Genomic DNA, 17,917 nt, shown 5'->3' on the forward strand with positions numbered 1-17,917 from the left:
TTCGTCGTGTAGCACCCAGTCGTGCGCGTCTTCCAGATGTCTGCTCAGGAAATCTGCCTCTACGTTTTGCTGACCTGGCAGGTGTACCGCTGTGATAGACATTCCCCTGGCCAGGAGCCAATGCCATATCGTTTGGGATTCTCGAGACAGAGGTAGTGATCTTGTTCCCCCCTGTTTGTTCAGGTAATACATTGTGGTTGTATTGTCTGTCTGAACTAGGATAGATTTCCCCTGAACCAATGGAGAGAAAGATTTGAGAGCCAGATGGACTGCTCTGAGTTCCAGTAGATTTATGTGATAGTTCTTTTCCTTGTCGGACCAAAGACCCTGAGCTTGGAAGGAACCCAGATGAGCACCCCAACCCTGAAGAGACGCATCCGTTACTAGAGTGTCGACTGGAATTGTCTGGTGAAACGGAGAACCTATCGACAGGTGAGGTCTGTGCATCCACCATTGTAGTGATTGAAAAGCCACTGCTGGTAGTCGAACTCTGTCCTCCCAGTGACCAGTCTTTTGGCTCCAATTGTTCTCTAATGCCTCCTGAAGGGGCCTCATGCGTAGCCTGGCATTCGGGACAATGAAGATGCATGAAGCCATGGAGCCCAGAAGCGATGTCACCTGACGAGCTGTAGGTGCATCGGCTGTTAATAGATGTTGACACTTCCTGTGGATTGATAAAAGTCGTTCCTCCGAAGGATACACTCTTTGGAGCTCTGTGTTTAGTATCGCTCCCAGGTAGTGGAGGTTTTGTGTTGGAATCAAGGTTGACTTGTCGTGGTTGATTTGAAGACCTAGAGACTCGAAAGTTCTTAGAACGATATCTCGATGTTTTCTCGCCTGATCCGGAGATGAGGCCTTCACTAGCCAGTCGTCCAGGTAGGGGTAGACGAATATTTTTTGTCTTCGAAGGTGTGCCGCTACCACTGCTACACATTTTGAAAAGACTCGGGGTGCAGACTTCAGGCCGAATGGAAGGACTCTGAATTGGTAGTGCTGTGACGCTATCTGGAAACGTAAAAATTTCCGATGTTTGGTTGCTATTGGGATGTGAAAATATGCATCCTGTAGGTCGATGGAGCACATCCAGTCTCCCTGATGCAGTTGCGGGACAATCTGGTGAAGGGCTAGCATCCTGAACTTTTGTTTTCTTATGTACTTGTTCAGGAGCCGTAAGTCCAGAATTGGTCTGAAGAGGCCCTGTTGACCTTTTTTCGCCACCAGAAAGTAACGGGAGTACACCCCTTTTCCTTTTTGTGCCGGAGGAACCTTTTCTACAGCTTTCTTTTGTAGGAGTGCGAGAACTTCCTTGCGTAGCAGGCTGAGATGAGAAGGAAAACACCTTGCTGGCGGCAAGTGTGGAGGAGGTTTTTTGAAAAGGAGAGAATAGCCATGTTCGACAATATTGAGCACCCATTTGTCTTTTGTGATTGAGTGCCACTCGCGAAGATGATGCGTAACACTTCCCCCCACCGGAGTGGTGCACAGTGCTGAGGGAAGCAATGCCTCATTGCTTTGATGGTGTCTTTGCTGTAGACTGTTGAGGTCTACTTGACCCTCTGTCTCTTGTGGGTCTACGTGCCTGAAACAGGGGACGTCCCTGTCGTTGTTGTGGCCTTTGAGACCAGTGAGGGGTTTGAACCCTCTGCTGGAATGGTCGTCTGTCATACGGCCTGTACCTCCGCCTGAAGTCTTTTTTACGTTCCAGGCCCACTGCCCTCATCGTGTCGACTTCCGTTTTCATTCGGGCCATCTCTTCATCCGCGTGGGTACCGAACAACGAACTCCCGCTGAATGGGAGGTTCAAAATGCGCTGCTGTGCTTCCTGTTTCAGACCCGTGAGCCGTAGCCAGGAAGACCTCCTAGCGCAGATTCCGTGCGCATACCCATGCGCAGCCAAATCCGCCCCGTCCGCCGCCGCGCTGATGACCTGGTTAGATACTAGGCCCCCTTCCTGCAAGATTTCCTGGAAGTCCTGCCTATCTTCCCTGGGCAACTTTTCTGTAAATCTGTGGAGTGAGTCCCACAGAGAGCGGTCATATCTGCCCAGAAGTGCTGAGGCGCTGGAGACCTTCATAGCAGATGCCGCCGTACCGCACATCTTTCTCCCCAGAGAGTCTAGGTGTCTGCTCTCCTTATCCGGGGGGACTGTGGAAGATGATGCCACAGAGTGTGTTTTTCTGGCTGCGGCTAAGATCACAGAGTCCGGTGGCGGATCCTTCCGCAGGAATAAAGGATCTTGTTCCGGAGCTTTGTATTTCTTTTGAATCCTAGCCGGGGCAGACTTGAGAGTGGCTGGAGACAGAAAAGTGTCCATAGTCGGTTGCAGCAAACCCGGTACTAGTGGCAGCAGTTTTCTCGAGACTGATCTGTGTTGTAGGGTCTCAAAGATAACTGAGGATGAGGTGGCCGGCTCTGGTACCTCAATATTTAGCTTCTGCGCTCCCCTTAGAAGAACCTCATTAAAAGTGGTGATATCATCCACCGGGGAAATCCTAGCAGGTGGAGAATCTGTGAGTGTGGGGGAGTAGCGCCCCACAGACGATCCTGAAGAAGACCAAGAAGGTGATCTTCTGCGTGGTGTTCGTGACCTGGTTCTCCTTCGGGAACGGGACCTGCTCCGAGAGGCTGTAGCAGAGTGTGCAGGTCTTGTGGTCGGCTGACGAGAAGCAGAACGAGCCCGTCCTGCTCTAGCTGTAGGCGATGGCGTTCTCGGTAATGAGGCAGTAGGAGAATACATCCTCGAGTATTGTGAATCCGGGGATGCTGTGATGGGAGAAACATGCCCCGATGCTCTGGAATGGGATGATGCACTCCTTATAGAGACCACCGGTGAGGGAGCTTTGTCCGCTGGCTCTACTGCCTGTGACACAGCTGAAGGTTGTATCGACGTCGATTGTATCCTCGACGTCGAAGGTTGCGATGGCTGGTCTGCTCTCGACGTCGAAGGTTTTGACGTCGGAGGTCTTGCCGTCGAGTGTCTTGACGCCGATCGCCTATCACGGGACCTGGACCTACTCGCCGTCGTGTGTCTCGACGTTGAGTGGCGAGTGGTCGACAGCGGATGTTCATGCCGTCGAGGTGTTTTTGGTGTCGTGTCCTTCGACGCCAAGGGGTGAGACGTTCTCAACGGCGAACGGGAGCGCCGGAGATGACTCGACGCCGAACGGCGGCCTGCCGTCGACGGAGATGTACCCCCGTGTCCATGCTTCGACGTTTTGTCCCTCGACGTCGGTCTGGTCGCCGTCGACGGCGATCTATGCCGGTGAGACGGTGGTGCCGATGACGTTGATGGAGAACAAACAGGTACAATCCTACCTGTCGACGTCGATCGGGCCATTCCTTCTGCTGTAGGTCTGGGAAGTGAAGAGGATGTTGACTTTTTCCTCTCCTGAAGCCCATGTAGCCTGATCTTCTCTCTGTCTTTGAGAGTCCTCCTTGACATGTTCTTACAATACTTGCAGGTGTCAGGACAGTGACTCTGTGGCAGGCAGACAATACACAGAGAGTGTGGGTCTGACTGGGCTTTCTTCTTCCCACAAGAGGGACATTTTACAAAAAGAGAAGGCATTTTTCTGTCAGAAAAAACCTTCCTAGCTCAGACAAAGATATTACTTGTCGAGTGAAAAGTGAAAAACGCTTTTTTAAAGAATTTTTCTGAGGAAAACTCAGAAAAACTGAGAGCTCAATGCTCCAGGATCCTCTCAGAAGAAGCCGGAAAAAAGAACTGACCTAACTGTGAACCAACTGTCACCTTCCCTTCACCCCTGAGGCATGGTGGGATACTGGAGGTGCTCAGGGTCTTAAAGGCACGGTGCCAAAGTTTTTATGGTTCTCCTGTGTTAACCTGCATGCAGCCTATTGGCTAAGAATGCTTCATTGTTTTTCAATGTGGTTTTTTCTATTTTTCTCTGATATTTACTGCTGTTTACTTCCCTAAGTCCAGCTTTTGGGGCTTAGGTAGATATTTATGATCTATTGTGATTTTATAATATAAAAAAAAAAAAAAAAAACTTGCATAGAAATAAAGCATTTTAGCCTATTTATGATTATAGCCTGCATTGCTGTTTTACACATGATAATATGTATGTATTTTATATATATATGCTCCGGGGTCCCCGCACAAGGGCGGGAATATTCAATGTTTATGACTATTGATGAGGATCCCCTGGAAGAGAATCTTATTATACATGGAGCAAATATTTAGTCTAATCAAACAAAAATGTTTTTTGTACAGCAGAAATGCTAAGCTATTTGAAGAAAAAGGCAACTGTAAACTCAAATATTTGCCTAGAATCACACAATTTGAGACCCGTTTACTGGTCAAGTACATTACAAATAGGTCAAGTAGATTTTTCAAGTTACTCGACCTACAGGTCTCGCAACGTTTTTATGATTTTTCGATGCTTGCAATAGTCAGTTTTCAGCTGAGTCTGTGAAGGAAGGGGGCTTAAAGTGGCTCTGAAGTCTCTGGTGTATTAGCGGGATATGTAATCTTGAAGGGTTAGAACAACAATGATTTCTGAAAAAAAGCCTGAGCTAATGTAGCTGGCCTTGTCTGAAGTGCTTCATTTGGATTCACAAGGGAGTGAACATGCAGATCACTGTTGATCATTCCATTGACCTCAGGCTCTCCTCAATTCATGGTATCAGAAGCCACGACATGTATTCTGCTCCCCATAGGTTATGGTGCTTCCTTAAATACTGGATTACAATGTTCAGCCTATCCCATCTGGGCTCCTGTGACATGAAGAGGAGTTACTAGTACTGTGGAGCTCAAGGTAAAACTCTTCAGCGAGAACCATTTATCTGTTTCGTTAAATGCTTTCATCAGCATCTTCACATCACTTTGCAGTCACTTACAGCACTCAAAGTTGCACAGAAAAAAACTTTCCTGCACATCTCAGTTGCTCAGTGTTTGTTTTTAGAGAAAATACACATTAACCTAGCTGCAACCCACTCTAATGTGGTGTTTCACTTTAGGAGACCCATAAATAAAATACTTAAAACTTAGTGTGTAAAACCAGTACAACTAAAACTTTAAATCACAATCAAAATGTTTGTGGACACTGAATATATACACATTACATTAAATAACTAATTTATTGACTAAGGAGATACAAGAGAGATGGTCAATTATGAATTCATAATTAGTAGAACAAATCTAAACTGAGTGACATTATAACCTGCTTTGACAAGGCCCAAAGGGTCCTGTGAATAAGGTCATAAAGATGAAAATTAACACTTAAAATATCTTGAACAGTTTAGAATGAACAGACTAATGTTGATATGGCTTACCCATGTTTCTTTCCAAATTAAAGCTGTTTGATCTGAAAAGTAGTAATGCAAGTATTGTTACTGAACTTTATACTTCAGAGAAAAGTTTTATCACAGTTCCAAATAATACCTATTCTGATAATAGAAAGTCTACTTTCGTATGACTGCTAAACCAAGCACAGGTGTCAAAACGTCTTTTTGAAGATATCACAGTAATACAGTTCTAACATCACCATTTTAACCAAAATAAAACCGAACACCAATGGTCTAGAAACTGTATAGACAACAGGCTTAAAAGCACTTTTTCCAGCTTGTCCTCTTTTCATTTTCTCTTCCTAGAAAACATTACTCACTTGTAATGCTAGTTCTGCATCACAGGAATATTGTTTGAAGTCATTAACAGAATATTCTCACCTGCATGTGGGGATCTTGGAACTCTTCAATTCAAAACTTAGAAAAAGCACTCATACAAGGTGAAAAAAACACCATTTGAATATACACGCCCAAACCTGATAACCCTATCATGCTAGCTTTTTTTGGCAGTTGTCTCACAGGCTTAGGCCCTCATTACAACCCTGGCGGTCGGTGAAGAGTCGGCGGTAATACCGGCAACAGGCCAGCGGGAAAAAAAATGGCATTACAAGCATTGCGGTGACCGCCATGCTAAACCGCCATTTCTCCACTCCAACCGCCAGGGTGGTAACGACTGCTCGGCTGGAGACTTTGGTCTCCAGACCGGCGGCTGTCACAACACCGCCGGCGGTATCACGACCCTGCCTACCGCCATGGATTTCGTGGGGTTTTGTACCGCCACAAAATCCATGGTGGTAGGCACTATCAGTGCCAGGGAAATCCTTCCTTGGCACTGATAGGGGTCTCCCCCACGGGTCTCCCCCACCCCCAGTCCTCCCCCCACATCCCTGACCCCCCCCTCCTCACACCTCCCAACATCATCACACACCCCCACACCCACACTACCACCACACATACCCGCAAACATACTAACAAACATTCCAACAGGCACACACAGTCATACATGCACACATACATACAGACATACACGCACACATACATACAGACATACAAACAGACATACAAACAGACATGCACACATTTCCAAACACACAACACCCCCCTTCATGCATACACGCACTCACACACTCCCTCTACACACTCCCACTCACACCCCCATGCACGCACACAACACCCCCTAAACCCTCTCCCCTAACGGACGATCACCTTACCTGTTCCGGTGATCCTCCAGGAGGGAACAGGATCCATGGGGGCTGCTCTGCGGCCACCCCGTCACCAGAACCACAACACTGCCATGCCAAGTCATGGGACGTGATTCGGTGTTCTGATGACGTGGCGGTGCAGCAGCCTCCACTTCCCCGCCGACCGCCAGTATGGCTGCTGGCGGCTTTCCATCCGAAAAAGGACAGAGGACTGCCAGCAGTCATAATACGCTGCGCGGAAAACCACCTGCACTGGTCTTCAGCACGGCGTATATCGGCGGTCTTTAAAAAAGACCACCGATGTCAAAATGAGGGGCCTTAGTTCGTTTTGGGGACCCTATCCAGAGCTTAAATATTAATTGAGTATTTATTTGCTGTGCAAACTTGGTAGGACCCAGGAGATGGGGGAGTTGTTTATGTCATGAAGACTCCTACAATGCAGAACAAGGATTACTAGTAAGTAACATTTCCTTCTGCATTGTAACCAATCATCATAAAAGGAAAATAAAATATTACCACCACCCCATAAAATACAGTCTTCAATGTGCAATGGTAAAACAATCAAGAAAATGTGCAGGTCAACTGAACCTCATATTAACAGATTCCTCACAACACCTTCGCCAAATTCAAGATAACATACATCTAGACAGAAAGCATAAACAGGCGTCTGTGTAGCTGCTCTACAAATGTCTAGAACAAATACCTAAAACATTTATCAACCAAACAGCTGAATAAGCTTTTGCTCATGTGAATGAGACTTGAGTTTTCCAGAAGGGACCTTCTGGGTAGTTTACAGCAGAAAAAAAACATAAGAAGGTACAGATCAGCAATTGGACTGCCAAGAAGAAGCAAAACACGATTGAAGCACACTAGTTAACAAAGAATTGCTTAGATTTCTCTTTTGTTCTGCTGAAATGAAACCGCAGGACTCCTGTAACATTTATGAAGCAAATGTAAGGATGTAGGAACTTTTATGAAGCAAATGTAGAGATATGGAAGAAATCTGGTTTAGAAATTGTTTGGTTAATGTTGAAGTCATAAACCACTTTCAGCCTGGACGGATGCTTTCTCGTAGCCACCCGCGTTCTTTGAAAGACAATGTAGAGTTCAACAGCAGATACAGCCTGAAGTTCGCGAATCCTACATTTAGGTGTAATGGCTTCCAGAAAAACAAACTCCCAAGCGACATGTTGCAATGAGGTCTTATTTACTGGCTCAAAAGGAGGAACCATCAACTATGATAATACTGGTTTGAGCTCTCATGGAGGCGGACTAATTGCTCTCGGAGGATAGATAATGTCAAAAAATCCCTTATGGCATGGATTGTGAATAGAAATCTTTGAGGAGAGCCTATCCTGTACGCTGTAATAGTTGCCAATGCACCTTAACGGAGGAGAACTTAAGATCAGATCGTACCAGCTGAAGTAGGTATGAAATGATGACATCCTCTGGGCAGAACACCAGCTCAGTGTCATGACTATAGTAAGTCCAAGTTCTAGGATATCACAGTAGGATTGTGTAGCTGCCCTCGCCATCCTCCTCAGTAAATTCAGTTTGCACTGTAGCCTCCTGTGTGGCTTTAGAGACAGTGAAGCAGTTCTAGAAACCACAATTGTCTTGATCATTCGGGAGAGATGCAAATTGTCTTTGTGTTGGCCGAATTTCACTAGTACTTAAGGAATCAGTGGGACTGGCAGGAAAACAGATGCATTTCTCATTTCAGTTTACCAAAAGGGGAGTGCCAAGTGATTCTAGTTCCTAAACCGTGGAGGAAAACTTTAGGTGTCTTGAAATTTGAGGTAGACACTAACCTGCTAAAAATGCAGTCTAGCATGTTATTGTCAGGGATCCGTTAAGTGGTTTTCTTTGAAGAATCTGCTGAGCAAGTCTGCTTGGAAGTTTTGAAGTCCCAGAAAATAAACTACCTTTATAATACGCCTTCTCAACAAACACCAATTTCAAATTGACTGGGCTTCCACAGGAAGAGTCCTGGATCTAGTGACCCCTTGTTTGTTGATGTAGTGCACTGAGTTTGTGCTGTCTGTCCAGATTAGAATCTTGTAGACGCCAAAATGTCAGGGCACTCATGCATATAGAGTTTGAAGTCAGTGATATGACGAATCTTCAGTGTGGAAAGTCAATCACACCATCCATAGTTCAAAATGGATTTATTTCTTGAAGCATACAGTTCATCATAATACTTGCAAATCGTCATTAAATTTCATAATTATGTAGCCACCACAGCCAACACGTGTTTCGTCCTATGAGAGATCCCTCTCACGGACTTCATCAGGGCTGCAAAAACGAGAACACAACTATATCTGAGATCTATATCCAAAAGGATTGTTAAGAGCAGAACATATCGTGATATTAGTGCAAGTCAAAAACATGCCATATGTGACTTGGTGTGCTAATAAGAAAAGAACATGTTTTGATGTCAATTAATTAAATAGAGAGTCCCCATCCTAAATATTATCAACAATATTATTATAAAGTAAAGCAATAAGAAATTACCACATTGTGACATCCCCTTGCGTGAGGGAAAACATAAAATCAGTATGCACGCCACCAATATGAAAAGAGAAATAATAAAAAGAGTACAAAATAGAGACAGTCCCATAGCCAAAAGTCTAAGAAAAGAACCCGGTAAAACGAGATAAGTTGACAACAGCCAATGTCTGTTATATCCCAAAAACCAAGTATTAAGTGAGAAACCTATAAATAGAGTCAACACTAGAACTCCCATCAGACACGGGACATACCTTGAATCAGGTACGTAAATATGTAAGCAAAAACGTAACCAACGACTTGTATAGTCTGCGGAAACAAACGTAGGTACAACTAAGTTAGAACTAATATTCATGGATATAACAGACATTGGCTGTTGTCAACTTATCTCGTTTTACCGGGTTCTTTTCTTAGACTCTTGGCTATGGGACTGTGTCTCTCTTTTGTACTCTTTTTATTATTTCTCTTTTCATATTGGTGGCGTGCATACTGATTTTATGTTTTCCCTCACGCAAGGGGATGTCACAATGTGGTATTTTCTTATCGTTTTACTTTATAATAATATTGTTGATAATATTTAGGATGGGGACTCTCTATTTAATTAATTGACATCAAAACATGTTCTTTTCTTATTAGCACACCAAGTCACATATGGCATGTTTTTGACTTGCACTAATATCACAATATGTTCTGCTCTTAACAGTCCTTTTGGATATAGATCTCAGATATAGTTGTGTTCTCGTTTTTGCAGCCCTGATGAAGTCCGTGAGAGGGATCTCTCATAGGACGAAACACGTGTTGGCTGTGGTGGCTACATGATTATGAAATTTAAGGACGATTTGCAATTATTATGATGAACTGTATGCTTCAAGAAATAAATCCATTTTGAACTATGGATGGTGTGATTGACTTTCCACACTGAAGATTCGTCATATCACTGACTTCAAACTCTATATGCATGAGTGCCCTGACATTTTGGCGTCTACACTGTTAGTTTCCTAGGAAACATTGGAGGACTAAGGAAGGTCCTTTTGCCAGGAGCACCGTGCCACAATTGAAACGTTAATACTACTATATGGACTTACTGTGAGCGCCCATTTTCCTATGTCTCTCTTCCTGGATGCTTTTGTCTTGAATCTTTGTTGTTGTACATAGGGGTGCTGCTCCAGACCATTTGTACTTTTTAACTATACTGTATTGATTTGTGTGCAATTTTTATTGTCATTATGGATCGTGATAAACTAGCTGCGGATATTTTTGGTAGTTTAGAGCAGACAGGAACTATACCCAAATCACATTCTATAGGTGCCCAACACTCTAAAATGGGGCTCCGTGACAAGTTCTTCAAACTAGAAAAACTGAAGAAACAGGAGGTGTCTAAATGGTGGGATGGGGCCACCTTAAAACAATATGTAAAGCTCAACAGGATACCTAGAGGGCTACGTTCACATATTTTTCCCACTTTTGACGACCTTGATCCAGATTTATTGGACAGTTGGGAACAGGAATTGGTGTCAAGTTCACTTAGATTAATGAACATCCTGATTGAAAATTCTGAGAGGAAAGTGACTAGACTGCAAACAGAAATTTCTGAATTAGAATTAGAGATCAAAAATATGAATTTGGAGGAACCAACCGCTAAGAACTATTTAATTTTGAATGAAATTATAGAGCATCATCAAAATGAGATCACACAAAGAAAAGCGCGTAAACTCAGGCGTGATGAGTTGGATTACAAAAATGGTAGGATTTTTACATTCTCCCGTAAATATGATCACCTAGTCAAAAGGTATGAATCCCCACAAAACTATGATGCTGGCTCCTCATCTTCACTGAGTAGTGTTTCTACCAACATCAGTGATACAAGTGCTAGTTCGAGTATTTCCAAACAAGATAAGACAGGACAACAGGGTATTCCCTCTTTTTTAGAAGAGGTCCAACGAATAAGACAGGGACAATGGGAAGTAAGTCGTCGCAGGGCAGAACCAGAAAAACCAGGCGGGGTGGTAGAGGAAGAACTTACAGACTCAAGAAAAGGAATGAGAACAAGATCGTGGAACAGGGGGAAATAGATATTTCTACTAGTGATTCTATCAATGTCATTAATCTCTCTAACTTGGAACTCACTACTCACAGTCATACACTTCTTAGTAAGGGACTGGGATTTTGCCCGGGGGAGTTTGGTGACTTTCAGAGAACTAAAATTGACTTTTTTAAATTTATTAGACGTTTAAAATTGAAAAAGTATTTTGCCAATCACCCTGATATCAGAGACACTAGTACCTTATTTGTTGGTCACAATGATGATCAACATTTGTCCATCATGGATGTCCACGATACGGCAACTCTACTGTCAATTGCGGATTTCGAACAAGATCCCAACACTGTAACACGCATTCTAACAGATCTTGATATCCCATCAGATTCACTTCCGAGTGGCCTGAGGAGAAAATCGGACTGGATACCAACACTAACAAAGGATAATTGTGTAGATACTTTCTTTAAAGTGGTCTGGCGTGACTTAAACAAATTAGAGTTAAAGAATAAATCTCGTCGACACGTCTGGCATCAGAACCTCACCCAAGCAGAAATGAGTAATTTGAGACTTTTACAGAAGAATGAGGAGATCACCATCAGAGAGGCAGACAAATGGGGGAATATCGTGATTATGAACACCTCAGACTATGATCGAGAGATATATTGACAACTAGAAGATGCTACCTGCTATGAAATGATCTCTTTTGATCCTATTCCTGCACTCGCTAATAAAATCAATAAATTCCTACACGATTGTTTGGATCACTTGCTTCTAAAAGATGAGGAATATATGTACTTACGTGTGCATAGACCCAGAAATCCCTGTATATACGTACTACCTAAAATCCATAAAAATCCTTCTTCCCCTCCAGGTAGGCCAATTGTTTCAGGGATTGGTGGGCCTACTGAGAAACTCTCAGAATATGTTGACATCTTTTTACAGCCTATTGTAGGGAACTTACCATCTTATATTAAGGATACTAAACATATTCTCAGTATATTAACGGACATCACCTGGGAACCAGGGATGATTTTAGTCACACTAGATGTGACCTCCCTATATACCAGTATTAACCATGAACAAGGAAAAGAAGCGTTACGTCATTTTCTTTATAGTAGATCCGCGAGCCTGTATGGCCATACTCAAATGTTAATAGACATGGTGGATTTGATCTTGAATAACAATGTTTTTCTTTTAAAAAATGACTGGTATCGCCAAAAACAAGGCGTGGCTATGGGTTCAAAATTTTCACCAGCTTATGCCAATTTATTTATGGGGTTTTTTGAACGTAACAAGATCTGGAGTAAAGAGGGGAGTAAGTGGGTTTCAGATATACTCTATTGGGGTAGATATATCGATGACTGTCTGATGATTTGGACAGGTGACTTACAAGAACTTGACAACTTCATAAACTATTTAAACAACAATGAATATAATATTCGTTTTACTTCAGAACACAGTGTGACCAATATTCCGTTTCTGGACGTGGAACTTTTTATTTGCAATAACAAAATTGAGAGTAGATTATACAGAAAGAGTACTTCCTGTAATTCTATTTTACATGCAAAAAGTGCACATCCAGTCCATCAAATTAACTCAATACCATATGGTGAGATGGTAAGGGCAAGACGTAACTGTAGTCTTGAAAAAGATTTCGGGCTATGTATAGAGGACATGAGCATAAGATTTAAGGCACGGGGATATTCCACTGGAGTAATAGACAGAGCCCGTACAAGGGCCATGCGTATGAAAAGATCTGATACATTGGGTAAAAAATCTAGAACAAGAGATTCTATTATTTGTTGTATCACCAATTACACGAAAACTGCTAGCCTACTACGTAAATGTATGTACAGACATTGGTACATTTTAACAGCAGATCCTGCTCTTAGAAAAGTGATTCCAGATGCCCCTGTTTTTACATATAGAAGGGGTAAAACCCTCAAGAATTTTCTATGTTCTAATTTTCGTAGTAAACCCAACCAAGTAAATTGGCTCACCAGCCGTGGTAAAGGCTTTTTCAAATGTGGACACTGTGGAATGTGTAGATGGGCCAGGTCAGGTATCACCACATTCACAAGTTCTACTGGTGTGCAATATAACAAACTATAATATCACATGTGAAAGTAACTATGTCATCTATATGGTTATTTGTAGATGTGGCCTATATTATATAGGAAGTACTATCAGACCACTAAGAACTAGAGCTAGCCAGCACTTCAGAGCCCTGAGACAAGAAGATGAGAGATACCCGATAGTCAACCATATTCGGCATTGCCCTAAACAAAACAACGCATGTAGCTTCAAATTTTTCGGTTTTGACCGCATCAATAAAGATCCTAGAGGAGGCAACAGAGAGTTAGCCCTCAGGAGAAGAGAATGCTATTGGATCTTAAAACTCAGAGCGGTAGAAGATGGTCTGAACACCAATTTCGAAATGGAATAATTTTTGGGATAATAGGAGTACATTTCTGGCTATTTACTATGCATATTCATTGTCGTGTGTATGAAGATCTCCATCTGTATTTACTTATGTGGTCAGTTCTTTGTAATTAATTCCCACTTTGTACTGTGCATTAGCTATGTTGTAGATACTATGTACTCTGTTAATTTGTGCTTATTTTATGTATTGATGCTTTACAATGAGTTAGATTACAGGTATATGGTCAATATACATACCTCCTTCTCTATGTATGAATGATTAATTCTCACAGCTTTTCATTAGTAATAACGTTATAATTTTATCTATGGAATTGCACATTCTGAGACCTGTTTCTCTATTGCTCTATACTTTTTGAGACCCGCCAATGTGGATACTTCACATGACATGATTGTGGCACATCACTTTTTCTCTCCTTATATTTTCTCTCACTATTTTCTACTATACTCTTCTCAATCACGGTTAAGTATCTTTTGATTTTCCTTGTTTTAACATAAGTAGCTGTTATTGCATCAGTACACATGTATACTGTGAGGTTATGCTCTTTGGGGGCATCAATAGGTATGTCTTTTTCTAGGGAGCCCGTATTCTCTTTATTTATTTGTTGGGCATTAGACTTTATTATTTCCTGTGGGGTCTTTACCCATTGTAATTATGGTTCGTTTGGAATGACTTTCTGATCAATAAGACTGAATGCCGTCTTACTTTCAATATGAAGAGACAGTGATTTATTACTCTGGTCATCGTTCGTGTTCTGTTATCTTTTTCTTGCCTCGTATTACGAAAACACTCTGTTTCAAGATGGCGGCCGTTGTTATTTTAGTCCGTTTTCTATGTCTTCAATTGACTACGTGAACAAATTTAAATGCATCTATTTTAGACGCTCGTCTTTCAGAAATGGCTCTCAGATACTAAAAACGCCGTGGAATTATCTGACCACGGTTGGTTTATCTGACTAGATATTGACATGTGTGAATTGAGGTGAGTGATCCGTTAGGGGGGTTTTCTAGCACATATTCGTACTCTGGGCTAACATTGAGATGGGCTTCTTATTAGTGGTTTTGTTCTAGTTTTTGCCGGATTATTATTCAGCATAACGATTACTTATTTCTCCGCATTTCAATTTCAGATAGTGATAGAGGACTTCTTCATTTGTTTATTTACACTGAGTTTTCCTTGCACCTTGACGAGGTCAGTTCTAAGACCTAGGATTATTCTTATATGATTTACATTGCTTAAATGGGTGTTTTCGGGCCGTACATGAATATTAGTTCTAACTTAGTTGTACCTACGTTTGTTTCCGCAGACTATACAAGTCGCTGGTTAAGTTTTTGCTTACATATTTACGTACCTGATTCAAGGTATGTCCCGTGTCTGATGGGAGTTCTAGTGTTGACTCTATTTATAGGTTTCTCACTTAATACTTGGTTTTTGGGATATAACAGACATTGGCTGTTGTCAACTTATCTCGTTTTACCGGGTTCTTTTCTTAGACTTTTGGCTATGGGACTGTTATCTTTTTTTTGTACTCTTTTTATTATTTCTCTTTTCATATTGGTGGCGTGCATACTGATTTTATGTTTTCCCTCACGCAAGGGGATGTCACAATGTGGTAATTTCTTATCGCTTTACTTTATAATAATATTGTTGATAATATTTAGGATGGGGACTCTCTATTTAATTAATTGACATCAAAACATGTTCTTTTCTTATTAGCACACCAAGTCACATATGGCATGTTTTTGACTTGCACTAATATCACGATATGTTCTGCTCTTAACAGTCCTTTTGGATAAAGATCTCAGATATAGTTGTGTTCTCGTTTTTGCAGCCCTGATGAAGTCCGTGAGAGGGATCTCTCATAGGACGAAACACGTGCTGGCTGTGGTGGCTACATGATTATGAAATTTAAAGACGATTTGCAATTATTATGATGAACTGTATGCTTCAAGAAATAAATCCATTTTGAACTATGGATGGTGTGATTGACTTTCCACACTGAAGATTCGTCATATCACTGACTTCAAACTCTATATGCATGAGTGCCCTGACATTTTGGCGTCTACACTGTTAGTTTCCTAGGAAACATTGGAGGACTAAGGAAGGTCCTTTTGCCAGGAGCACCGTGCCACAACTGAAACGTTAATACTACTATATGGACTTACTGTGAGCGCCCATTTTCCTAAGTCTCTCTTCCTGGATGCTTTCGTCTTGAATCTTTTTTCAGATTAGAATCTTGTTTGTTGTCAGAGATGGTAGGAAGGATTTGAGTAACAGAGGAACTGCTCTCAGCTCCAGCACAGTGATATGATACATAAAATATACAAAAGGTGAGGGAAGGAATGCCTGCAATAAGTCTAACCATTGGCAATCGCTCAGGATATCATCCCGACCTATTGTTCTTCTGCCCACCATGCCTATAAGTTTGAACCCAGCCATATGCAAGTCAGTCTTGACCCTGCTTCAATAGGAAGAGCCCAGTCCAAACTGCCAGGCCCTCCCTGAACTGAACACAGGAAACCTAAGACCAGTTTCTCCCTGATTGGGGCTCTTCAGTCCAGTGCAGCTTGGTTCTAGTAGCACAGTGAGGATGTGTAGGAAGTTGGCTCTGTATGTGCTATTTCAAAGTAAGGAATAGAATGCACAGAGTCCAAGGGTTCCCCTTAGAGGTAAGATAGTGGCAAAAAGAGATAATACTAATGCTCTATTTTGTGGTAGTGTGGTTGAGCAGTAGGCTTATCAAAGGAGTAGTGTTAAGCATTTGTTGTACATACACACAGGCAATAAATGAGGAACACACACTCAGAGACAATTCCATACCAATAGGTTTTTGTATAAAAACATATATTTTCTTAAGTTTATTTTAAGAACCACAGGTTCAAATTCTACATGTAATATCTCATTTGAAAGGTATTGCAGGTAAGTACTTTAGGAACTTTGAATAATCACAATAGCATATATACTTTTTACATAAAACACATATAGCTATTTTAAAAGTGGACACTGCAATTTTCACAGTTCCTGGGGGAGGTAAGTTATTGTTAGTTCTTGCAGGTAAGTAAACCACCTACGGGGTTCAAATTGGGGTCCAAGGTAGCCCATCGTTGGGGGTTCAGAGCAACCCCAAAGTTACCACACCAGCAGCTCAGGGCCGGTCAGGTGCAGAGGTCAAAGTGGTGCCCAAAACACATAGGCTTCAATGGAGAAGGGGGTGCCCCGGTTCCAGTCTGCCAGCAGGTAAGTACCCGCGTCTTCGGAGGGCAGACCAGGGGGATTTTGTAGGGCACCGGGGGGGACACAAGTCAGCACAGAAAGTACACCCTCAGCAGCACTGGGGCGGCCGGGTGCAGTGTGCAAACACGCGTCGGGTTTTCAATAGGTTTCAATGGGAGACCAAGGGGTCTCTTCAGTAATGCAGGCAGGAAAGGGGGGGGCTCCTCGGGGTAGCCACCACCTGGGCAAGGGAGAGGGCCTCCTGGGGGTCACTCCTGCACTGGAGTTCCGGTCCTTCAGGTCCTGGGGGCTGCGGGTTCAGGGTCTTTTCCAGGCATTGGGATTTTGGATTCAGACAGTCGCGGTCCGGGGGAGCCTCGGGATTCCCTCTGCAGGTGTCGCTGTGGGGGCTCAGGGGGGACAACTTTGGTTACTCACAGTCTTGGAGTCGCCGGGGGGTCCTCCCTGTAGTGTTGTTTCTCCACCAGTCGAGTCGGGGTCGCCGGGTGCAGTGTTGCAAGTCTCACGCTTCTGGCGGGGATTGCAGGGTCTTTAAAGCTGCTCCTCTGGAAACAAAGTTGCAGTCTTTGTTGAACAGGGCCGCTGTTCTCTGGAGTTTCTTGGTCTTTTCAAAGCAGGGCAGTCCTCTGAGGATTCAGAGGTCGCTGGTCCTGGGGAAAGCGTCGCTGGAGCAGTTTTCTTCTGAAGGAGGGAGACAGGCCGGTAGGGCTGGGGCCAGAGCAGTTGGTGTCTCCGTCTTCTCTGCAGGGTTTTTCAGCTCAGCAGTCCTCTTCTTCTTAAGTTGCAGGAATCTAAATTCTTAGGTTCAGGGGAGCCCTTAAATACTAAATTTAAGGGCGTGTTTAGGTCTGGGGGGTTAGTAGCCAATGGCTACTAGCCCTGAGGGTGGGTACACCCTCTTTGTGCCTCCTCCCAAGGGCAGGGGGTCACATTCCTATCCCTATTGGGGGAATCCTCCATCTGCAAGATGGAGGATTTCTAAAAGTTAGAGTCACTTCAGCTCAGGACATCTTAGGGGCTGTCCTGACTGGCCAGTGACTCCTCCTTGTTGTTCTCATTATTTCCTCTGGCATTGCTGCCAAAAGTGGGGCCGTGGCCGGAGGGGGCGGGCAACTCCGCTAGCTGGAGTGCCCTGTGGTGCTGGAACAAAGGGGGTGAGCCTTTGAGGCTCACCGCCAGGTGTTACAG

General features: G+C 43.2%; 1 protein-coding gene across 2 annotated transcripts in view; it reads right to left on the reverse strand.

Annotated features, from left to right (window-relative positions):
- Positions 1-17,917, reverse strand: part of TASOR (transcription activation suppressor) — a 773,668-nt gene that overhangs the window by 567,759 nt on the left and 187,992 nt on the right. For both annotated transcript variants that reach the window (XM_069206460.1, XM_069206459.1), the window contains exon 8: positions 5,296-5,327. In XM_069206460.1, the coding sequence (XP_069062561.1) occupies positions 5,296-5,327 (32 nt within the window). The remainder of the gene's footprint in view (positions 1-5,295; positions 5,328-17,917) is intronic.

This window comes from Pleurodeles waltl, chromosome 9 (assembly GCF_031143425.1).
Source record: "Pleurodeles waltl isolate 20211129_DDA chromosome 9, aPleWal1.hap1.20221129, whole genome shotgun sequence".
NCBI lineage: Eukaryota > Metazoa > Chordata > Amphibia > Caudata > Salamandridae > Pleurodeles > Pleurodeles waltl.